Source organism: Bombus flavifrons, chromosome 12 (assembly GCF_040668555.2).
Source record: "Bombus flavifrons isolate JBK064 chromosome 12, iyBomFlav1_principal, whole genome shotgun sequence".
In the NCBI taxonomy this organism is placed as follows: Eukaryota; Metazoa; Arthropoda; class Insecta; order Hymenoptera; family Apidae; genus Bombus; species Bombus flavifrons.
The window spans coordinates 7,184,902-7,211,257 of NC_138453.1; the positions used below are offsets into that span (position 1 = coordinate 7,184,902).

At 38.0% G+C, this 26,356-nt stretch overlaps 2 protein-coding genes across 3 annotated transcripts in view; one reads left to right on the forward strand and one right to left on the reverse strand.

The window, feature by feature from the left end:
- Window positions 1-26,356, forward strand: part of LOC138185390 (zwei Ig domain protein zig-8) — a 118,998-nt gene that overhangs the window by 26,699 nt on the left and 65,943 nt on the right. The window contains exon 3 of the mRNA XM_069124274.1: window positions 12,075-12,253. Coding sequence (XP_068980375.1) covers window positions 12,075-12,253 — 179 coding nt within the window. The remainder of the gene's footprint in view (window positions 1-12,074; window positions 12,254-26,356) is intronic.
- Window positions 1-26,356, reverse strand: part of LOC138185391 (zwei Ig domain protein zig-8) — a 293,791-nt gene that overhangs the window by 16,609 nt on the left and 250,826 nt on the right. For both annotated transcript variants that reach the window (XR_011174602.1, XR_011174601.1), the window contains 2 exons: window positions 24,889-25,093; window positions 576-741 (listed from right to left, as the gene is read on the reverse strand). The gene's annotated coding sequence lies outside the window, so the exon portion shown is untranslated. The remainder of the gene's footprint in view (window positions 1-575; window positions 742-24,888; window positions 25,094-26,356) is intronic.

Consider the following 26,356-nt stretch of genomic DNA (forward strand, 5'->3'; position numbering starts at 1 on the left):
CCTCGCATTTTTCAAGTTTCTCGCCACCCTTGTTCCATACCTTTTTCGCCCCTTTCTAGCCCTTGGTCCGTCTCCAACCCTTCTCTCCCTTTATCTGCATCCCTCTGTCTTTTACGCTTTTATTCCCCTTCGTAATTTTCGTACCTTTACCATTCTTTCACCCTTTGCTTTTTTTTCAACGTCAAGACAAACGTTATCATAATTCCTAGGTAACCATTCTCGTGTCTCGAGTTACACACATATTTATACCGAGGTCGAGTCGTTTAATTTTATTACTTGAAACACAGCGGTTGTTTCGAGTACGGAAAGAAGTCCTCCTCCTCTTTCTCTCTTTTTTCGTCCGCAAAGCGAATAACGAACAGAACCTTTGAATCTTTTCTCTACAAGTATCTTCACGTGACAGAGTTTTTACCATAATGAGAAAACGAACGGAGGAAAATAAAAATTAATTGTGATTATCTGTTCTTCCAACCTTTTGTAGATTCAGCTCATTTAAAGGTTTATTAGCTTACTGATAAAATGAGGAAAAAAGACGAACTGCTCTCCGGGGAGGAAGAAATTCTAAAGGTACTTGCCTGAAACATTGACGACGCATGACACAGTTCCTCGAACAGCAAAGAAATAAAACAGACGAAAGTATTTGTTCCAGTCACCAGTAAGGGAGTTCTAACATTTTTGTCCTTTCTCTTCGTCTTTCATCGTCCCTCTTTCTCCTCGCCCCCTTTTAGCCTTTTGTCTCCCCTCTAAAGTTGAAGAAGTCCGTTTAGTCTAGTTTTATTAGCGGCACGCTGCCTTTTCTTTGTCCCGCTGCTCTCCGTCTTTCTAATACGTCTTCATTTCCCGTACATTTCCCGGACGCTACATCAATTTAATCTCTTTTTGCCTTTGCAAACTCCCTTTTCTCTCGATCCTTCTTTAATCTTGCCAACAGTTAATTAATTGAAACAATATGAACAGTAGCCCAGGTGACAAAATAAAACGGTCCCCAACGTTAATGAAACGATAAATGTTTAAAGAGAAGGAACGCGAGACTTTACATTATTTGGAGTTAATATGTCGCGCACGTTTAACAAGACACGTTCGTTTTTTCGAATCTAGTAATACGTGAAAATAGTAACACGAACAGACGCAGAAAGGACGAGAGAAAAATGTGCATGGAACTGTACGAGTTGCCACTGGCAAGTGAAAAAGACCAACGTTCTCCCCTGTACTCCCACGGCAGAGTCGTATTTACGCGGCATGATGTGGCGTGACTGGCAAATTTCACTTCAGCTCGCTGTTTCTGCGCGAATTACGCGACGTTTATAATCCGTAACCCGAGCCGATGCAATGGGATGTACCCCGCGATGCGTGCACGACAAGCACGCGCGCGAACACACGTGTCGAGCACGTGGTAGCTCTTCAGCCTAACCATGACGAGAGCTCTACGCTGTTTACACCGTGTTCCATCCCCTCGTCTCGGGAAATTTCACTTTCCCTTTAACCGTAGCCGAGTTGTTCCACGATTAGTAATTCCTCGTCGAAGTTGCTCGCGGTCTCTATATTTCCTCCGCGAACTATGGACGTAATATACGGCGTGGCGTGCAGCACGCCGTTGAGAACGAGCCCGTTGATCGAGCGTAAATTAGGCACAGCTGTAATTATCGCAGGTGCACGCGGTCGATTAATCTGAGACCGACAATTCGCAACCAAACTACAACTTGGAATAATCGCGAGAAACGGTGAAAAAACCCGTGTTGCAATGTAATTACGTTGAAGCAAATGAGTCCGGCTTAATAAACTGGTTTCTCGTTAATTTGGATTTTTCAATCGTACTCCAGCCTGGCGGTATTTAATTCAATATGCTTGGCGTGTTATTACGGAATGAATTATAAACAATTGAATTTTTTCCCAATTAAGTAATTCATCGTACAGTGTAGTCGCAATGATGCCCGGTTATAACGTTAGCAAATTAATTTACCGTACAATGGGATAATACTACACCATATGAATGTATGTAATTATGCTAGTTTCGTGATGTAATTAATTAAAATCAATGGAACGATGTTAATATAATGTTCACTTCGAGTTAAAACATTCGTTCAAATGTTCACATCCATGGATAGGGGAGAGCATGCTCATTACCATGTTTTTTCTTTCATCCCGATATCTCAACTGCCTTTGGAGATAATTAATCGAAATCAATGGAACGATGTTAATATAATGTTCACTTCGAGTTAAAACACTCGTTCAAATGAGCACTAAAATTCATGTCCATGGATAGGGGAGAGCATACTCATTACTATGTTTTTTGTTTCATCTCGATATCTCAGCTGGTTTCGGAGATATGGCTGTTGTAAGTTGCTCATTAAGTTACAGGGAATACCGAATTGCTGAATGCAGCGTGACCTACATTTTTTCTTGGAAATGCGTACGCCGCAATAGCAATGGTAAAAAAACGCTGACTCAGCGTCTGTCACTGACCAGCGCACGTATCGCCAGTGCGGGGTAGGTCAGTGAGCGCGTGCTAGAGAAAGAGAAAGAGAGAGGTCCGAGTGTGCGACAAGGATAGAGCGAGTAAATTATTAAAAATTCCCTTCCTCTTTACACGACGATATCTCGGGAACAGGGCGCCGTATCGAGACGACGTAAAAAGTATTTTAAAGGAGAAGAATTGCCGCTTTTAACGTGCTTCGTGCCGTTGATGACGCGTTATTATATTCGGTGCTATTGCGGTGTAAAGTTTGAGAAATTTCAATAGGTTTTCCATAGGGCTTTGCAATAGTTCATGTGGTTGGTTTGATGTTATATTGATAAGCTAACTTTTGAAATGTCAAATTGCATACAATGCTGATAATTAGTATAGAGTTGAGCCTGTTTCTGTTTACTACGGAATTATCACATGTAATTTGAAAGCGAGGCCAAGTACTTGACTAAGAAATTATTTTTCGACGTTTCGCATACTCAGGACCATTATAAATATAAAATTAACTTTCCAATTCTTATTTCGCGTAATAATTACGATTTAAATTATGTTAAACTTATTACACTTCCTTATTATTATACTTATTATTACTTATTATACTTATTATTAACTTATTAAACTTATTACTTCCTCCATCCATATATTTATCACTAAATGTACAACGTGAAGAAACGTTTGCACGACTTTTTGCGAATTCCAAACAACCAAATGTCGATTTCTAATTTCGTTCGAAGCGCTATGCGAAATTTGGTTCGAGCGCCGTTACATTTATTATATTACAATTACGGCGAAATAGTAGCTGACAGCGAACTACATCGCAAAGTACATCCATTACCCCTGTGCGTCGTTTCAACTGTCTAACTGCAGGTATGCATGTCACATGAACACACGGAAGTGTCGTGTACGCATGTGACACGGCCGTGTGAATGCATCATATGCAAATAAAGCAAGGGGGCGAGGTCGTGGACCGGCAAGTTTATGCGAGAACACGATAGAAATTTCGAAGATGAAGACGATTGCACCCAGTCGTATTACGTCGCTCGCCATAAATGTTCTCAAATTGTTAGGATTGTTCATGCTTTACGATAACTTAGAACCAGTCGACCCTCGACCTGCGTCTTGCTATACGAAATCGTGAATGTTTTAACAATCGAGATGTCATAGCCATTGTCACCAGAAACTATTATTATACTATAGGACACATGTCCTGTCTTGGAATTACTTGACATTGTAATAGGATATTCAGGTTTCCATTGCTACGTCGATGGCGGTGGCCCAGTTTGTTAAACAATGGAACAACTACCGTTGTAAGCTTTCACTCGCAGCGACAATTAGAATTGCAACGCAGCATAATTTACGTTGCGAAAAGATGGATCGAACGAGTTCGTTATACGACACGTGAAATTATAGCGCAACAGTGTTTATGGACGTAATTAATAATTGATATGAATGTAATTAGAAGATGGATGAATTTAGAGTGGATGGACGATCGCAACATTGGAAACTGGATATTAAGTCTGGAATGATATATAATGCTTATAACATACAATGCTCTGGAATTACTTTGGACTTATACTCGACCATTTGGGAAACTCATTCTGTGTAACGTTCCCAGCTGGGAATGAAAGTGTAAGTTCCATTTCTTGAAGCATCGGCAAAGTAAATTTCGTTCAGGAGCAACTCTATAACGATTCAAGCCTCGCTCGAGCAACTCTTTGCCAATGAAATCAAGAACGAACCTCTTTTCTCATTAGAGAGAAGATTCGAATCTCTGCTATATTCGTAGATAAAGCCTCTCTACGCGGAGTGGACTTTATTTTCAAAACCATTTCCGTTTTATTTCGCTGATTTCATTTATCCTCTAATAAAGAGCAATTCTCTTCACACCTATTGTTCCAAATCTCAAAAGCATTTAAGCAATCAAAGTCATTTAAAACCAAGTGTTAATATAGCGATCTCATCATTGCATGGAAAGATAGATTCTCGTCTCGAGAAGAAAAACTTCTAGGTAGAAAATTAACATTCGCTGCTAGAGAATTTTTTAACAAGTGAAGCAGAGCATCGCGTGCTACATATTTCTTCATAAAGAATGTGCAAGTGAGAACTTAGGAAAAGAATTGTGAGGATTATGGAAGAGTTACGACGACTATGAGAACGAGAGTCAGAATTTAGAGAGACGGAATTTCGGCGAATTGTGTCACGTTGAATGAGAGTTATTGTTACCGTTACAAATAGCAAAACAAAGGTAGCACAGTCTAATGTTCTGGTTAAAACGACTGCAATCTATTTAATTAAGAATCAATTATATATACTTAAGAAATTACCATCTATACATTCGTTCAACTGCTTATAAAGAAACTGAACTTTTCTTACCTAAGTTCCAATCAACTTAAAAGCATAGTTTGTTTCTGTTTCAAACCTCACACTCAACTTGCAATTTGCTTGATGTATAGTGGCTACAACAAGTATTGACACGTACCCTTATCTTCCAACGAAATTCTTCTTATCTTTTATCGGGTCTTTTTATCAGAGTTTACACTCGATTTTCATAATATTCAATTTTTGCGGCGATATAAAAACCTTACTAAATCATACGAGATTTAATATATCAATGGTCTAACTATATCGATTAATTACTATGGAAATGCTATAACAAATATTTAAACGCATACTTTGTTTCCGTCTCAAGTCTTACGCTTGGACTCGAACTAACTTGCAATCTGCTTCATCTCATCACTAGCTGCGAGCGTAACAGACAGTAGTCCCATTCGAGCGTTCCAGCACGTTTCAGCGGCCGACCCAGCAAAGAGCAATAAAGCAAAAGTCAGAAACGGGTAAACCCATTGATTCTGTCCGCTCGTTGTGGCAAAGCGTTCCATGAAGGCACGCAGAAAAGTGGAAAAAGTATACGGTCGACAAGGAAATGTCCACTTTCGCGGAAATTACGTGGAGGCAGTGGCCAGTGACACGCTGACACGGCGATGTACTCGCATGTACAACGGCTACGTAACCGGGGGGTTGGTCTCGCACAGCGATGTGCCGACTGGCAAGAGCGACCGCACTTTACGAGCATTGCGGCGAAAATATATGATTCTCTCGGTGGCCTAGCGCGACCGTAAACTTTCGTCCTCATTGTTTCGAGCGACGGAACGCTAAGGGTTTGGGGTTGAGACGGTTGAGGGGAGGGGATGGGGTTTGGTCTGGTTTAAGAGCGGTAGACCGCCGCAGGATTCGAGACAGACGTAAGATTAACGGCTGGTTTGCTTTGTAGTTTTATAGTCACCAACTGTTATTCCCATCCCACTCTTTCTTCGTGGCTTCGACGTTTCGCCTATCCGATATCCTGCCTTCTCGATGACTATTTCTTCTAAATGGAGATTTATGATGCGAGAAACCGTGTACCCAATGCCATCCAGCAAAGTGGATGGTCGTAGGTGGAGTTAAACGAAACGAGAAGAATTTAAATAATCGCATCGCTGGATTCTCTGCTTGCAAATAGCGAAAGTGTCGGCATTGCAGTGATGAAGATGTAAAAATTTCCTTAGAAAGTATAGGCTAACTGTGTGAATGTATACATTTATTGGTACGATTGGAGAAATGGAACTCAAATATAGATGTGTTTCTTTTAGTAAATTTTACGCTAAGGGAAAGACAGAGAGAGGAAGAGAGTATTTTCTTTGAAATATTTAATTCTATATTGTCTGGATATTTTCATATTTTTGATATTATAAATATTGTATAAACATTCACGATTTACTTTCGGTACATAATATATTAGAGAATTAAGAATAAGAATATATCAAATGAACTGGAGAGCTTCTCTCATGTCTAAAATTAAAAACCTCAGTAAAAAAGTGGGACAAGCACATCCTTCTCGAAAAAGAAATTAAGTACAGAGTTTACGCCGGGAATTTTGTTTTAAAATCGTGAAAGTATTTCATCGTTCCGAACTCAACTTACAGGAAAATCGTATTACTTATAGCTTTATAAGACGATCTGATATTTCCATTTAGATTTAATAGCTGGAATTTAATAGGAGAGTTTAACTTCAGCCACAATTTTTTTAAATTAAAGATACTCCAACTTGAAGCTTTTCTTTGAAATTCACAACAGTTTGTCGCATTGCAATCAAATTTTCGATCTCTCTCTTATATTGTAAAACCTGCAAGCATTACGTAAAAGTAGCAGATTCTCAGAAAAATCGCATTAAATATATGGCATTCCAGCTATTATTTGTAACGAAAGAGGCTCTTCAAAAACTTCCAATCTTTATTGCGTCTACGATAAGGCGTTCTTTACTTTCGTACGTAATGGTTCCCATAATCCCCCCTTCGTTTCCTTCGAATGCGGATTTAAACATCGTTCGTCATCGTTTTACGCAAACGACACGCGTCCTCCTCCTCCCTAAGAGGAATCGCGCGTTACGTAGACGGGTGCAAAAAGGGGCAAAAATCGGGATAATACTTTCGGGAAATAAAAGTGTCGTTTGCCGGTGAAAAAAGCTTTGGTCGTAATAGCAGGGCGAGAGAGATTTCGAGGAGGTGAGTCGAGTGCCTACGAAAGATAGCGTAACGCCGTGAGATTTAGCACGTAGTAATTCGCCTTAATGCCGACGTACATACGCGTCCTCGTCGGTGCTCCATTCGAAAGCGATATTTGTATTTCGTGGGACGTGCCGCCTCTGCCTCCTTATCGTGAACACACCCAAGGAGATTCAGCAGAGCGCGTTTCTCTTTTATCGCGTCGCCTTACACTGCAAACAGAACGAATGACTACTTTTTGCCGCGGTTACTTTTATCGGGTACAACGTCGATATCAACACGTTGTAGACTATACGAATTGGGCTTAATTATTCGTTGCATATTTTTTCTTTTTTTTTTTCGTAAACGATGTATAGTTACATTTTTAACGCTATGCTTATTTTTATGCAATTTTATGCATTTAATATAAATAGAATATCGTAAGAAGGAAAAGAATGAAATAGAAAAAGAAATAGAAGTAATACTATGTGGCTGGAGTAAAAAGTTTTTGACGTTTGAAGAATCTATTTAGAACCTATATACCTTGCTGAATTTTCTATAATGAATGTTTGAAATAAGCTTTAAGTTTGAGTTAGATATACTTTCGTATCACTTTATAAGGCTAGCGATAGGGGATCGAAAGTTAAAATTTTCATGAAAAAGTTAGTGAGTAAAGTAGCTTGTCGTTTAAGCACCATCTACCTATCGCGTTCTTAATACTTAATTGATCGATAAACCAATTAATCCACTGTGGCGTTTCACAGTAACTTTACTATGTAATAGACTCGGATAAATCCACTTTAGTTTTGCTTTAATGGGTGCAGAATGAAATATGCAATTGCTAAGCCAACTAGAGAACTCCAATAGAGAATTATAATACAGACATGTTTCAATATTTTACGATGATCGTTCGATCTACGGGGCTTTGACATTTCGATAAGTGTTGCACAATTTTATCACGATATTTTGATCTACGAAATTCTAAAATTTCGACAAATATTTTCAAATTTTGTCACGACGTTTTAATCTACGAACTTTTAATTTCGTTAACGAATCTTTCGAAATTTTATCCCCATCTTTTGAAACGTGTCTGTCACACCCCAAACATAGCTATTGTTTTTCTTTAATTACCGACTAAGAGAGCCTGAGGCGTCGCTGTACAATTATTCTAGTCGATCTTCAGCGCCAATGGAAATGAAACTGGCGTGCGTTGGAGAGAGTTGGTGGCGTTGCGCTTGAGGCATAATTCTTTAAAAAGGGAAAACCCAAGGGGGAAGGTAAAAGAAAAAAAAGCAGAAAAAAATAAAATGTCTCGATGATCGGCCAAAGAAAAATAGCCCGCGGCTCAGCTAGAGACAGAAAGAAAACACTTTCGGTTTACGGGACCCTGTATACGGTTTATAATATTATAAAGCTACGTCGATGGAAGGGGAATAGCTTGAGGGGTAAAGAAAGTGGCGAAGGAATGAATCATCTGCGGACATTTTCCTGTGAGCGTGCCCATAGCGGCGAAAAAATAGAAACAGACGGTACTTGGTCAAACGAAGTAACGCGACGGTGTGGCTGAGATAAGGCGGCTGACACGTTCGAGCACGTTCTACTAATTCTTTTAAGGGTATTGATTAGGATTACAGGCACGTGTTCGGATATTTAATCTCATTTCGATTATAGTTTCTACCATTGGAGAGATTTTGCTGTTTTCTTAAAACGAAAAATAAAACCTGAAGTAGCGGATTTCTTTATTCTTCATTTCGATGGTTTTCTTAACTTTGCGATACTATAGTGGGACACCGGGAATATTCAGCAGTCAGTTTCTGACATTTCTGAGAGATAATGTCTGTTCTTTATACTTGTGGTAACTTTTTACCATAATAACGTAAGATTAAATATGCATATTTTAAAGACGTTTGTTAGATACGTTGGTTTGGTAGACAGATAAATTATACGTTAACTTCAGCTATTTAAATACTTCCAGTTTTGTAGGGGAATGTTCAAAACACTCATATTTATTTAACATACGGTCTAATATAAATGGGTACGTATGCAAACGAGAAGAGGAATAAAGGGCCGAAATAAAATAATATCTTGAAATTATGCTGGAAATATGAAACGTATATGCACGTGCACATAAAAGTTCAGATATGCAATGCAAGGATATAAAGTGCAACAATAAAGGCGATGGAGTGCATAAACAACTTTATATTCTCGGAGGAAAAATTATAGTGCAAAAAGTTCTGATATATTCGTCGTGAAATTTGTTCACAAAACAAAAATGTGTACAAGTAGTTAACACTAGAATTATTAACGTTTAATGTGTACCTGAAAATATGTTATACGCAGACAATTATAACTAGAGTGATAAAAGTAATTGCCCAAAACCATCATTTTTACTAATGTATCTACTATTAAAAACTAACATATATATATTATAAATTCTAACGTAGAAAACATTACTTTTAACTCTTGCTGCAGTGTTCAATTATACAGAAACATAAAAAGCATTTTATTTAAATTCATAGTGCAGTATCCAATTATGCAAAAATATAAAAAAAGCGTTCTTTTCTTACATTCAAAGCATAGTGGTAAATTATGCAAAAATATAAAAAGGAAACGTTTCCTTTTTAATTCATAGTGCAGCGTTCATTTACTAGGCAAAAACATAAATTCCCGTCCAGCAGCGCGAAAGTGTTAAGCTTTTTCTATCCTCCCCTTTGACTCTACTCTGTCAACAGTGAGCCCCCTCGGTTGCCTATAAATTCGTCACGCGGCTCGATATCCCAACCCCATTTCCCGGGGCAACGCTAAATAAAGAGGTAAAGGTCGACGTGTAACTAAATCCCTCCGCTGCACGACGATTTTCAACCCATGTACATCATCCGTATTCGCGAGCTCTGCTTTTTGTCAATTAATCTGCAGTTATCAGTAGGTTGGGATAGGATGAATTCGTGCGACGTTGGGAAACCAGCCGAGGGGAAGTTGGTCATTTGTATGACGCCAGCGTGCTGCTGTATATACGGGCGTTATCTGTACACCGAGCTTCGCCCCTCTGGGGAAGAACGGCCTGTGACACGTTAACGTGAGACCACGAAACGAGAGAGGGACGAAGGGGAAAGTTGTTGGTTGCACACGATGGAAAGAGGATACCCAGCCTCTATGTTTGGGTAGAACGTTGTTTATGCGAAACAGTCAGCACAGCGAGTTACGATGTCAGCGGCTCGTTCTGGTTGGCTTCGTTTGATAATTCGATAGCACTTTTGCACCTCGAGCATAGCGATTTTCGTCTCTCTTCTTTTTTCTTTCCGCGTTTCAAGCTACACGCGCTCGGTTACGGTCCAATTAAATTTATCCGACTGTGTTTTCGACCTCGAGAAAAAAGCGTGTCCGCGATCCAGTGACTGTAAAAGGGTAGTAGAAAGCGTAGAAGAGACGAGGACAAGAGAATACAGCTGTTACATCCTTTTCCCTTTCTCATTATTTCCCTTTTTTTTTTTTTTTTTATGAATTTCGAAAGCTGCTGTGATTCGCTCATCTCGAACATGAGTCATTATTACGAGTCTACAACGAAAAGCAGCTAAAATTCCCCGTTTCATTTCGCGCAAATGATAAAAGCTGCCGCGTTTTTCCTCTCCACAGTCTTCTCATCCTTCCAAAAACAATAAATAAGGACAGATGTACTCATCACAGATCACCAAGGAGAGTCGAATATTCCAGGAAAGTCGAGTCTTTTGCGAATCATTTACGAATCATTTTCGTACGTATCTTGAAATTTTTAAAGATTTATAGATACGAACGAATGATCAAGAATTCGAAGAAAATGGGTCTTTTATGGGTTTCTTTCGTATTTCGAAAGATTTGGAGATGAAGGGACACTGCTCCTTTTCTGTAGCTCGCCACGTTGTGTTAGTAAAGTCGTGATGAACCATGCTTTTATTCCCAACTTTCCTTTCGGATCAATCCCTGTCAATCGCGAATAGGTATCGTTCCATGTCGTTCTGATGATGATGGATGATGATGGAGAGACTGTTCCTAGGTATACTAACGAGGCAACCGTTCGAATAGAGCTTGCGACCATTCCGACGGACGAGTTCATTCGGGGAAACTCCAACAGATTACGAGTAACACGTGTCCAGTCGTACACGCAGAAGGGAAGAAGTCGAAAAACGAGAAAGAAACTCACGGGAGATGAAAGAAAACGGATATGCCGATCTCGTTCCTCGAGATTAACACGGATTAATCCAGGGAAAGCGAGGCGTTTAATGAGCAAACAAGATCCATGTGATTTTTCTTTTATCTTCCGCTGGAATATCGAGGAGAATTTTACGAGTCTGTTGGAATTTCTCGAGCCTTCCTTTCTTTTTAAAAAGAAAGGAAATATTTCAAAGAAGTTAAGTTTCTTTTGGGGTAATTCCTTCGTTGGCGGAAAAATGTATGAGCTACCGTGTAAGAGTTACGAGACTAATGGATTCCATTAAAAATGCTGCTTACAGTGGCTGCAAAAAATATTGCCATATTATCGTATTTATTACAGCGTTTGCGTATTAATCAACGGGGTCCAAGCATATTAAATTTCGTATCATTTTGTATTTCTTTTATACGGCTACAAAAATCTGATACAATGAAAATGAATTGTAGAACGTATTAATAAAACACCTAAATATGTGTTTTGTCGCCCTCCTGGATATTTGAATATATCAGTAACATTAATTATGAAGATTCATATTAATTATGTTAGATTAACATTACAAGCAAACTACTATTATTTGTTTCTAAAAAAAACATTGTACATTTATCATCTATTTTTAAAAGCCTCGTACCTTGGAATTTATCGAGTTATATTCCACTCTTCAACTATTCCACGTTAAAATATCTACTTTTTTTTTTAACCAAGTAACACAAAAGTTAAGAAATCAATAAAAATGGACTTGTCGGAACGTCTCCGCGAGGTTCTCGCCGTATTTTTTGTTATAGAGATCAATAGAAACGAACCATGACTAACACACCCACTAACGAAGTTTCTACTTCAGACTATTACAACAACAATATACCTTTCACGAAATATAATTTCACAAACCCAATTGTTTTGCTTGTAGCGCCTGTGCAACTTCGTGAAATATCGAAGGAGGGCTCGCAGCGGCGTCCAAACGATGCCAATAATGACTCAGCCGAAGGGGATTTGCCCGTTTTTGAACCGACAGCGGCGAACGTCAGCGCATTCGTCGGACAGACCGTGTACCTGCCATGCCGCGTGCGAAATTTGGGAGATAAAGTGGTAAGCCGCAGTAATTTTCTTGCCAAATGGAACGCTAGTTACCCTTCGAACCGTGTTATTTCTGAAGACAGCACGAAGAAACGACGGGAAATTATGAGTGTTCTATATTTTCTATTTTTATTTTACTAAAAAGAACTGAGAGGAAGAAAAAAATGTTTAGCCTCGTAGATCGTATTTTATAAAAGCAGCGTGAGTTTTATAACCGATATGAAAAGTTGCACCGTAAAGGTGCCACGTAAAAATACCAAGGCTGAAACTGTCCCTCCGGCTAGCGTTTCGTTAACCAGAGGCAGTAAAGATTCCTGCCACTTTTCAAAATCCTAGACTACAGGCCTTCTTATCTTGTCCGTACTACCAGGAGGGAATTTTTTGTTCGTGAATATAGCGACCTGCAGCTTTAGAATAACCTGCTGGTTAATTGTCCTTGCAGAGAATATCAGAGATTATTGTTATATCGTATTTTATTTGGAATATTCAGATCAATTAAGGGTCAATGTTGCAATTTCTTCCAGCCAATTTACGTTACTGAACGTCGGTTTTTGATATTGCACTTATGCTGCTTTCAAAGAATTAATTCATAATTTCTTCTTCACTGTTTCCTCCTCCACTTGGATTCTACAGTTTTATAAAGTTGAACGAAATCGAAGTATCCATAGCAGTATGACACGAACTATTTTTATTTCAAGTTATCCTTTGAAAATAATATTTTTCAAGAATGTCAAAATCAATATTTCTGATATAAACATCTTCCACTAATTACTACATTTAATAGAAAGATAATTTTGCGAATATACGATCAGTTGACATGGTATTGAATTAAAAAATTTTGAAAAACAAGAAACGTGACTTATCACTCTGTGCTTTCCGTATAATATATTGTTGAGTATTGTGGATCTTAATTGGCGAAATAATAGTAAAAGAACACTAAGGTTACACTTAGAATTCATATTAAAATAGTTTTAGATTTGTTTAATAAACGATTTCCAGGATCTTTGTCGATATACATTTGCACGTGTCTCAGCATTTCCTTTGTCTCACCATCTTCCATGCCAAACTACCAACGGAACAGTTACATTCATCTGTTTTTCGAGGCGCCGCGCACACACATACTTCCACACACTCATATTCACATACGTGTGTCACTACACGCGGCCAATCTAGTCTAGCACACAAAATTATACATATCTTAATACATATAATAATTGAAATTTCACAATCATTTAAAAGAACGATGCAAATATTCGTAAAAATTACAACCGTCGCAATCCTCTAATCTAGAAGTGATCGAAAAAATCAACTTAAAGAATTTCACTTGAGAAGTATGTTTTATATATTTGTCCAAATGTTTAGGTGTATAACAGTGTGCCTCGTAACGTATCACCGATAGGCGATAGCGTAGATATTAACCTCAAAGGAAGCACGTTGATGTCTCTGTGTTCCTTCCTCTATGTGCCTCGTTTTGATCGATTGTCACGAACACGCCAGCCGTACAGGCTTTTAGAAGCAGTCAGTGTCTACGGTTTTCGTGCTGGCTGGTTTCTAATCGTGACCGCTGTATTTATTGGTCGGCCGTTATTACGGAAACGGCGATTTGTCATGGGCTGGTATTAATTACACCAGGCGGGGTGCAGAGATAACGGAGGCAAAGGGCTACGACGTCGTCGTTGTCGTCAGAGACGCGAGACAACCTGTTTGAATAGAAATTGGCCTACGAAATGGGAACCGGGGACTCGAGCGCAACTTCCGAAAATTAATTGTTACAGGGCTGTTGCAAAGTACGCACACTGCCGGAATACGGGGCTGTCTCTAATCGAAATTCTCCGGCCTCGTTGACTTACTAGTCCCTCTAGTGTATTTCATAATTTAAGCGAACTTACAAGTGAAACGATTCGATCGTGTGCGGCCATTTGCTACGTTTTGGAGAAATCTTTAAGGGGTAATTATGATCTTGGGTCGTTTTCAGATACCTCTAGTTTCGGAGAGATAGGCGGAATTTATTGGTCTTAGATAATGTTCCTAAGAAGCACGAATAGAGACCACACGAGAGAAGAGACTGGCAGAGATATTTAGCCCACCGAGAATCAAGCTTTATAGTAGTTCGCTATATAACTCAGGGACACAGAATAATTTTCATAATTTCTTTATGCTGCTATAAATACTTGAATTCCTCGTCATATGTTATAAAATTGTATGGCTTTAAGAACAGGTGTTTTACGGAAATACAAAATCAAACATTTTATAAAAATTAAAGACGCAAAGTAACTTCTGTAATTTAAAATGAAAATAGTTTATATTATGATGCCATAAACACTTGAATTTCAATTGTCATAAAATTATAAGATCTAAATTATGTAATAGTATATACATTACAGAGGATGGATCACTATACAAATCAGAGACATAAATTAACTTTCACAATTGAAAATAAAAATATTTTTACTTTATAATAACTACTACAAACATTCGAATTTCATTATGTATTAATTGTAGGATCGACATAGATTCGTAAATGCCTGTGAATTTTCTCTATCAGGCGAGAAAGCCAAATCTTAATTTTCCATTTTGCTTTCCAAATAACCACGATTAATTACAACGAACAATTCCTGTTGCCACGGACAAAGAATTCCTAGCGAGTCTCCAAAGTTTCTTCTTCTTTTTCTCCAGTGAACACTCTGGCTATTTAATTCTCGTTTCCGCGGATCTTGCGCATTTTTCTATTTCATCGGTCGATTACCGTGCGGGAAATCGCGAAATGTTGCTGAAAGCGGTAATCAACGATTCCCTATAGTCAGCATTTCCACCAGCGATAAAATCTTCTTGCTAAAATCTTTCTCTGTGTCCCGGAAGCAAACGCGGACCGGGCGATGGTTATAAAAGTTTTGAAAATCGATCGCCAACTATTAGAGAGAAGACATAACCTTCTAGGGGTTGGATGGTAAAGGGCGGAAGCAAAGTATGAAAGAAAAGCGAGGAATTTATGCTAATCGATGATCATAATCATTTCACGGGGAATCACGGATCGTCGCACGCCAGCAATAACCTTGTCTGGTTGATTCGTTTTGCTCATAGACAATCGTTAGGTTAAGGGTCGCTTGACGCCGTGTTCGCTGGATATCATTCCATTTTACCGCTCTTCGGACGTCGACGTTGTATTATTTCTGAATCCGATTCTCGGTGCCGGCGTCAAAGTGAAAAAGCCACTTTCTGGCTATCAACTTTCCCACCAATATTTTCCAATCGATCGGGCCCTGTCCGATTTTTTCCAATATATATTCCTTCGGTTCTTTTTTTCGTCTATTTTTAACCGAACGATCGGTTGTTTGATCAAAGATCGGCCGTAACATGGCATAATGGACAAGTCATATTCGATTCTCGACCGATTAATATGGAAGCTAAATGAAATTTAATCGAGGAGTTTTATCGATCAAACGCTGCACTCTGATTTTGACTGATTTTTACCTCGTTCGGTAAAAGCTCGCGGTCTTATTGTAAATTTTATGCATTTGCGAAGAAGTTCAACGTGATAATACGCATATAATATGTAAAAATATGTAGAATAATATAACACGTTGAGGTAAAAGATTTTTTTGAGAAAAAAGATCGGCTGTCATTTTTAAAAAGTGAAACAGATCTCTATTTATATTTGACATTTATTTGTGTGTATAAAAGTACGTTTGTACATAAACTTCCACAGTTCAGTTAACAGTATTTGATCTGCCGCTAGGGGGATTAATAAAAGCTTGCAATTTTTGTTAACAAAATATCAATCACACGGACAAAACACATTTATCTTAGGTTACAAAACACTGGTGTTTGATCTCCCATAGATTTGACGGTATTATATTAATGTCGAAATAAAGTCGTCATTGTACATCCATTTCAAACAATTTTTTCGTTAACGCTATTGTACTGCACCTGCGTCCGTCCATGAATATTTCACCGATTCGAATATCGTGGTTACGTCCTTTTTAGCTCGTTTCCGTGTAGATTGAAACCGTTTTCGTGACATGCTTTCCATTCAATTTTCCCTATTTGAATCTTACTCTGTTTTCTTCCTTCATTGAATTTGTCTTCATTCATTTTCTTTCCAATTGATTTATTTTTAATTGAATGACGATTTAAAGTTGTTACGGTGGTAAACGAAAATATCGAGACTTAAAAATTCTTCACAGCCGAATTATAAGGCAAATTAATTATTTTGAATCAAGTAACTCTCTCATTCTACAGTACTCTGGGAAAATTCGTATTAACCATGACTAGTACTCGTGATTGGCAAAGTAGCCATATTTATTTTATTCCAACGCAGATTATTTTCGATCAATATTTACCAATACTTTATTTGACACGAAATGTTGGATGTAAATAGCGCAAAGTGGTCCGTGATTTGTTGACTTTGCCTGTGTCTACTCGCGGTTTTGATGGATGACCGGAAGCAGCCTGTTTCGCTGTTTATGCAAAACTCGAGAAGTCGGTGTCGTGCGCCGCCTATCATTTCCGATGGCGCATATTCGCCAGGAATTTAAGAGCAGAGTCCCGGTTTCACAGACGTAACTTGCAATTTCGATTGTCCCATATTGAAATATCGGGCAAATATCGGGCAAATATCGGGCAAATAACGAGCAAACAGCGAGGCAAACAGCGAGGCAAACAACGAGCATTGGAAATTACAGTAATGTAGTTCGATATTTCCCATGTAATTCATTCCACGACCGCGTGTTTTTGATTTCACGACTACATCGGCCAAGAAACGAGAAACGCGAATATCAGTCAACAATCGAAGAAAGAGCGGTTAGATTGATGGCAGTAGAATGAACCCGTCAATAGCCAGACACGAATCTATCTAGCAAACTTTGGATACTCTGGCAATTTTAAAAATCCATTCTATGCGGAAATTCAAACGGTTTCACAGGCTGATGGAACAATGGATGACGGTAGGACAAAGCTCGTAAACTTGACTGGCGATCGATGAATCATTTTTGTCACCTTACGATCGATCGATCATAAATTCCCTGGCTGGCGCTCATCGTTCCATTGAGCGAGGGATTAACGCGGTCCAATCAATACGTTTCCAACAACAGACCAGTATATCGCTTCTCATCCCTGATCTGTCACTGTCTTCATCCCCTCCACTGCACTGGAATCTCACCCCTTCGTCACGCTAATGTACTCGAAACGAGGACAAGAAGAAGACGAAAGGCAGAGAAACGAATCGGACACGGTTGAACACGCGCCTACCCTGATCCGAAAGTGACTCGTGATTTGTTGACCTGGTAGACAGGCCAAACAACGGTCTCATGATGGATCGTTGTGAAAAAGAGAGTCTTATCGGTCGGGTCAGATCGATTGCGCGTACTACAAGAACTCGAAATCGATCCTTCTCTCTCTCCCTGTTTCTCTCTCTCTCTTTCTCTCTCCGTGGCTGTTAGCTGCTGCCGCATAAATTGATCCACGCGAATTCCAGGCGCGCATTATTTATGGAAAGGGAGGAAGAGAACGGGAGAGAGCCGGCCATAAATATGATTAATTTTCGTTTCTCGTCCGAAAAACCAGCTGCACCGTGGGAGATAATCAGCAGGCGAATATACACCGCGTTCCTGCCTATTTTTCCCCCGCTCCAAATATGTTTGGAGCAATCGAATGCTCGTCACGAACGGCCGTTATCGACGTCGCCGTTCCACCACAGCAGATTTCACGAATTTTCCTTCCCTTCCTGTGTTTTTCGACGAACTCAACACGCTACCTTGTGTAATCGCGTTGTATATTTTTCATTTTGCCCCGGGGATAATTTGAGGTGAGAAAATTGAATGTTTTAGAAGTGGATGTTGGACATGGGAGATATTTTTTTGGACAGGGTATTTTTTTTTTTGAGAAATTTATGATATCGTTTGTAGAATTATTTTATTTTATCTTTTTCCTCCTTTTTGTTTTAGGTGTTATTTCCTCAAATTAACTAGTTTTTGATAAAAGCACGTTTTCGTTAGAGCGCCCGACAACGGAGAAAGGAGGCTATTGTCCGGTCGAATTTCCAGTTTTCCAAATGAAATTGGACACGGTAAAGTTTCGTGTCGAAACTGGTCGGGGCGGGGAATTGAAAACTTGAAAATTGCCTATATTTTTGACGTTCTCGGCGCTCTATTTTTCCTCCAAACGGATCCATATATATTGTTACACGAGCGGAATAAAATGCCAGGCCCTCGAAAACCGAATACCTTTGAATTTTTCACGAGTGAACATTAATTCGTGTCGGCGACAGTAAATAAACGATAAACACTGCGGAATATATTTAAACAAATTTTCAACAATAATCTTGTTCCGACTTGTCGTCTGCACAATTTTTACATAAACTCGTATTTATTGCGTTTAACTGGCCATGGACAGTAAATTGTCCATTAACCATTTGCAAATTTAATTAAAAAAAAAAAGAATGCTAGAAAGAGAAATTTATGTGACATGTGACAAAACATAGTATCAGTTCTGTTTCTTTTACAAAATATTAAACTGTCAAAACCATAGTCACTTTAATCTATCTTAATCCCAGTGACAACACTTTTATTCCATTAACATCAAACTACTACACTCCATTAGTACTAAAATTGAGAAGTGTGAGTGAATTATTAATAACAATATTTATGAGTTGGTACGCGTTGTTACATATACGCGTTGACAAATTTAATTTCCCCCTTTTGCATTCATTATATTTTACATTTTTTCCAATATGTACCATACGCATTACTGTATTATATATAAACTTTATGCCTCCGTTATTATGCTAAATATTCTGGATTTCGCTCTTCAATCCAGCAATTTAATGATCGGGGATGAATACACAGGATAATCGACTAGACCTCAAATAATTCCAATGGCATTTAAATCGGATGGTTTGCTGATCGACGGACCACGAAAATATCCGAATATTATTTTATATAGCGTGATAAAAAATTATAATAACTTCGACAGAAATTGTTCAAAAGGAATTTGCTATGTATCCGATACGTAGTAGAGATTATTATTATAACAATCAATATCAATAAATCACACATTATGAAATATAGTTCGTTAGTAATCTTTTTTCAGATATAATTCCGTTTTCATCTAATTTCCCTTTTGTAAAAGCATAGAATATTCGATTCAATTTCAAATATCATATAAATATATATATACTATAAAAATATGTTGAAATCTTAGGATATAAAAGATTGAACGACGGTGAGCGTCAGAACCTCGATCGACACAGTTTCATTTTATGTTAGAGTGATAACAGAAGCATAGCCACGCGATTGGTTAGCAAGATATTTGGAGGTAGAGCGTTTCCCGTGCGTTATTTCCGCAATTTCGTTTCGAGGCGAGGTAATACGGCCGCAGCCTGACGTCACGCTGGCTTAAATGGCTTTGAAGCGACGAATCGAGTGCAATTTTCAAATTTTTCCCAGCCTGTATCGAAAAGGTTTCGAACCGTTCAATTGTACACGATGTACCAGTGAAAACTACTTGGCAGCGAATAAAAGGAATAGGAAAAGATTTTGGAAAGAAGTTATATACATGAAAATCAGGATTCACACGGTTTCTCTGTACTGCGTTTAAAGGTAGCATAGCGTCGAAGCTGGGAATCTTCGCAGCTGTACGAAGGCAGTGAATCATTTGTCACGTTTCAAACTCGAAAATTACGCGAAAAGCTGTTGGAGCCTGTGAGTAGCTTTCCTGAGGAACACGTAGTCGAACGTGTTCGTAACGCGATCCCGTGGAATCCGGTGTTTCCTGGCTTGAGAATTTTCGGATCTTCGAATTTCCGAATAATTCCTGCTTAGCGGAAATTCGCAAGCTTATCTTCACGGAATACGAAATGTCACAAATATGCATGAAATCCTTTTCTTTGCGATCTTCAAGTTTTTGTTGAAATTTCCGAGAGTTATTTCACGCGACTTCGAAGAATTGCAATTATAACAGGACCGCAGTTTATTAGTGAAATTTCACAAGTTACAAATTACAAGTTATGGATTATCGGTATTAGCGAGTAACTTTGCATACTTTCCGATAACAAGTTTGATAATCAAACGTGAAATTTTGCAAGTAAATTTCACAAATTGTCAATTAACTGATTATTCTGTCAGGGGGATATTTCAAGAAGAAAAATCTATACTAACTTGTAACTTATAACTTACCAATTTACTAATATTACTAGTTAGTAAATTATTGTACATACAAACACTGAAGCCCAGAAAAATACACAAGCATATTATAAAACCTGCATTCTATGCGTCAACTGATTGAGATATGTGTCTTCACAACTGCCTGCTTCCATGCGATTTTTACCAAACGCAGATCAATTTCTCGATTTTTTAATCATTTCCTAATCACGTTGCTTACTTAATCCACTAGATATACTATACATTTGTCAATCTTTCTCCTCTACTATGGTCAAAATAATTCGCATTAGACGAAAAGGAACAAGAAGAACCCTCGGAGGCTCATCAAGTATTATCGTAATGTTTACTTTCCCAGGAAAATATTCGTCGCGTATTTACCGAAGAGAAAAAACCCGTAACATGATAATGCAGTTGGCATGGATCAGAGAAAACAGACAAGTGCACGAGAGAACAAGAGAGAGAGAGAGAGAGAGAGAGAGGGGGGGAAGATAGAGAGCTACGGAATTTTAATTATGTACGAAAAAAGTTGCCAAGTAAAAAGCCTTTTTTCATTAAGATTACACTCGACCGGGTACTCGTGTTCCCTAAACAAAATGTTCGTTTTCCTGTTATGTTCTTAACACGAGAGAGAAAGAGAGCGAGACGAAATACAAAGAGTGAGAGAGTGAACGAAGCAGGTGGTGAACGAAGAGGAAAGGAAGAGAAAAGGAGGCACAGCAGCCTCGAGTGAAGAAAGGTGGCGGAGAATGTACGCGTAAAAAAAACAGAGAGAAAGTAGCTTGGCATTTCAAAGATGAGAGACCACTTTGCGCTTAGAAGGAACTGCTTTACTTTCACAGCTTAGTAAATGCGCAAAGGTGTGCTCGAAGGAAGAACAGGCTTCCGGGGTAAGGAGGAGGGAAAATAGAAGAGCCGAATGAATGGGGAAAAATAAGGAAGAATGGTTTGGAATAGAAAAGGCGAGGAAGTACGACAGAAATGGCTCTCTACTGACCGAAAGCCGAAAGCGACGATTCAACACTTTACCCGCCCATTGGATTTATGGGGACAGCGTAGCGCTCGTGTGGGCCGTTTGACCGCGAAATTGCGTAATTAAATTAGAGCCGCCTCATATAATTCGATAATTAACATTCCAAAATGGGTCGGCGATAGCTCGCGAGCTGGCGAACCACTGGAAAAATAGAACGTGGCGGTAAGTTAAAATTGTTTAAAGGACCGTTCGTATCGGACAGTTTATGGTCGATCTATATCGTCCGGATCGGAGTAATTGACTATGTCGCCGAAGATGGATTGCTCTCAGGAAATATGTATTGCTCAGAAGTCATATTGATGAATGAACTCTATAAATTGATGATATATTTCTTACAGTTTATTTCTGTATTCATAATTGTTGATTTTATATGGTATAATAAATTTATTTGGTGAATTATTGCTTTGAAAAGTTGAATTGAATGGGAAATATTCATAGAGCATACATAACATATTCAGTAGGTAAAATAATTCCCTACCCAAGTTTCAGTTTTCAAATTATACTCTTAAGAATTTGAAGTCCATTAATCTCATACTCAGGTAATAAAATTGCGAAATTTCCGAAATTAGATTGACTTCTAAGAAACTCGTCTATTATAAAACTTGAATACTTTCGAGACTTCGAACTCGCTAAGACGAAATTAATTTTCAAACTTAAAATTTGATATAAAAATAAGGACAAAATTGGCGAGGGAAAAAGCTATTCGATTTTAGAGCAATGGTCGGAGACAAATTATTATTGTCGTAGGAAGTGTATTTCGAAAAGAACTCCGTATGGATGGTCTTCACGACACATGCCATTTCTGTGAGGGGCGCGACGTTCAAGGAACAAGTTAGTCCTACGAGCTCTTTTCTCCGACGTGTCACAGTGGGAAGAGATAAACTCGACTGGTTGGAAAAGCTGAAAAGCACTAGAGAGACTGTTTCACGCTGCTCGCAACTGTTGGAAGATGAGATTTCAGGCTTTGAAACTAAGATTTCGACTTTCTTTCCTTTCGAGTGCTTTTCCTACACTAGTCGAAGAAATTTGACGTTCTTTTTTTGACGAAGAGACACATGGTCATCACTCGAGACTGGTGTACTTCTTGCATAAAATGATTGTGTCGAATCATTCGAATTCGAACGATTGTTTCACAGTCTATATAGTAAGAAGGATATAAGAGAAGGAGAGAACTTTTGCGATGAAGTTACTGGACGAAAGTCGAAACAGTAGATTGAGTCGCTTACTCATCAGACTAGGCCTGAAGAAATGAAATATTGACGTGCTTTGGATATAAAAATTAGATCAGATAAGAGTATCTTCACATTTTGAATTTGAGTTTGAACTTAAAAATTTGATCTTCGACTTGAATATGAAAAGTTGAATTTAAAGGTAGGAAGTGAGACTTGAAGGTTTGAATTTATATTGGAAGATTTGAAATTAAATGTAAACTAGGAAATTTCAACTTGAGCTTGAGCTTGAAGTTGAAGAAATTTCAGTTGAAATATGTAAATGTTAATTTTATTTTGGAAATTTGAATCTGAATCTGCAAATGTTAATTTTATTTCGAAAATTTGAATTTGAACTTTTAACTTATCATTTTAAAATACCGTCTTCTTGCTATTTAGTCAAGACGCAGAAGGGAAAACTTGTTAGGAAGCTGTAGTTACTGAAAATAACGTGAACAATGGTTGAAACGAAGAAGCGTTCCATGCTGCTTTTGTTTGGTACCTCTTTAAGCGTTGGAGTATTTCAAAGCTTTTTAACCTCTTGATAACAGTCTTTTTAATAATCAAGTAGCATTAAAGATGCAAAATACGCACAAGCTATAACAACCCAGAGCAAAACAGTGTGCTTTTTCATAATGACCAACGTTTATGAAAAGAATTTAATATCAAATCACCAGCGCACTAACGATCTTCGATTAATTAAAAAAAAGAGAGAAAATAAGATGAATATCCTATTCTCTTCACATTTAATTCTGTTAAATACTTCTCATACATTATACGTTATAATTAAAACTATGAATTAAGAACATTTTAAATTAATTGAATACTGCGAAGGCTAAGCAAAATTGTGATACAGAAACAATACACGGAATTATTGCAATGTGTACGTCGAAGTGACCATAAAATTCCATTCGACAATCGAAAAACGAATGAAAGATAAACGCGTCCAGGCGAGCGGGCATCGATGAGCAAGCTATAAAACAAAGCCTTAGTCAATTGTCAGGACCGATGGTTATATCCTGAACTGGAAGGAATCGAGCAAAAATAGAGCGGACGAATAAAATAGAAAAAAAAAGGAAGGAGAACAGATAACAAAAATATCAAATCGAATATGTTTCGAGCGAGACCCATTTTACTTGCCCGGTCAGATAAATTCTTTGGTTACCTTTTTCCCTTGACAGCCGATTTTTTTTCATCGAAAAATCGTGGACGAATACACAGGATGTTGCATGGCTACCCTTCGAACGTTCGAAATAGAAAGACGACTGATATTAATGTCTCTTAAAGGGATGCGCGTAAAGGAAAGAAAAAAAGAAAAATAAAGAATAACGAGATCCGATGGAACCAGCGGAAAAGCTATGCTGATAGAATATTAGTAGAATGGCGGAATAGCTGTAGCAGCAGTGCGGTGAAATGAAACGAATTGGAGGAACGAGAGAAATAGTATTAGTGGAAGCTGAGCTAGTCGTACATTTTCGAGGTGGATACCATTTTAATTACAACCACCGTCCATAAGTCGATCCGTATGAGAGACAACATTTTCTCGGTTTAATTAAGCGGTCGGCGTTCCTCTTTGCTGAGGTCTCTTTCGCAAAACGAGTGACGTTCTGGTTGGACATCGATTTATCAAATTATCCTTTAAAGGAAGATGGTTTTTCGTCATAACCGGGGAATTAATCAAACGTATTTAATAATTTCCCTTGGCTTTTTGTGCCAGAATTGAATAAATATGGGTGTATTATGTTAAAAAGTTGTCGATAACTTGTCGACGAAATTTCACGAAATTCCAAATTACAACGTAGTGTAAATATGCAAAGCAAGTTAACCTTTCGATTTCCAGAGATGCAGCTCAGTTATTTGGTTTGCGTTTATTAGCGGACCGAAATTTTCCCACTGACGAAATGACCCTTTTTGGTCATGTTCACGACATTTCCTAATTTTCCTTCATTTAGACCCGATTTAAAATTCACGTTGCTTATTTCACCCCGTGAACAATCATCTGATTTTTTGAAATTTTGATTTCGACGTTAAAAAAGTGGTAGCCCCGTAAAATATCCGATCAGGTTCGCAATAGATTTTCCTGAAACTTACGTGGTCAATTTTCAACGTTCGAAAATTCGAGCAGAATCTGGCTCCATCGTTTCACTCGGTTGACGATCAAATAAGAATTGATCAAAGTTTGATCGACGAAAACGGAAAGACGTGACTTCGAGAGAGAGAAATTACCGAAATGGAGGAAAATTGTGAACTTACCAATTAAATTCTGGAACGCGATGTGTGTCTGGCAAAACGTCGACGCCATCTGGCTTCATACTTTACTTCCATCTGGCAGGTTGCTGCTTGAAGGATGTCGATAGAATCATGCGATAGGTCATCTAATTGTTTTCCTCGGCAACTTCCAGAAAGGGTATTTTGTCGTGACAAACGACGTTCCTCTCTATCATCCAGTCGGATATTTCTACGGCAAAAAAACAACGTTGATCGTGAGCAGAGAAAAGTAACCTTTGTTTCGTTCTTCTCCGCTTTTCTTTTTTTGTTTCATAGAAGAAACTTTTTATTTTCAGACAGTTAGGCAGCATCGTAAAATTCGAAGTGAGAGCATTCTTTATTTTCAATGGCTGCTGAGGGAAACGTAGTTTCAAGAGAAGAGCTTGCAATTAGAAAGTTTTTGAAAACAGAATGGAACGGAGACAGAACAATTAAGACAGGAGAATTAGAATTAAAAATTTCAAACTTTCAGCTGCGAGAATTCGAGTTTCAAAAACAAAAACGAAAGAACAGAAACGTAAGAGAAATATCCTCTTTTCCTCTTATTTCATCAACTTCTTGGTTTGATCAACGGAAAAATTTTCATCGTAATTTTAATGAAAACGGTACAATTATAATCATGTTATATTAGATTTTTAGACTAAAAAGTATTATGTGACGGATAACAGGGAGTTTCAAATTAGTTCTTGCCTACGTAAATGTTAGAAATTCTTCCATTATATAGTTAACGGTTATATTCCCAATTATATTATTGTACAATATAGTACAGTGTATTATATCACAGCAGAGAACTACAGATTGATATAATTGAAATCCATTGATTCTGCCCACTACCTATGATTTTTCATTCATATAATCATGCACGTTCAAATAATTGGATTCAATCAACGCAGATTCGTTGAATCGGACATTTGGATGAAATAAATGGATTTCATATAAACGAATTTCTACCTGATCATGTCAAATGCAATCTTGTTTCGTAAAATTACGGTGTTGTTTCATATCCATTACCTATTCAAATTTTCGTTATCGGTCACTATATATGAGCTGCTCAGGAACTACATTGATTAACTTCGTGAGTTAAAAAATTCTTAGAGAAGTTCAATATTAATTAATACTTAGACAGTGAAATTGAGAAATTTCTAAAAGTCGAGTTGATGAATTTTACTTCTTTAAGGCTGGTATTTTAAAAAGGTTACAAACATCGCAACAACGCAATTCTCAATTAGTCAATAATTCATTAATCCATTTCCTTTACATTTGCCAGTACATAAGAAACTAGTATTATTCTGTTATTTACGAAGGTAGATATCTCTACCACGGTCACTTTTCCTGCTGCAAGCAGCAGAGATTAAATTACTTTGGGCTGGTCGAATTAAAACGCTAATAACCAACGTCCGATATTTATTGGACAGCTTTAGCAGAGTTAAAGTCGAAATCCGTGCGCTGTTCT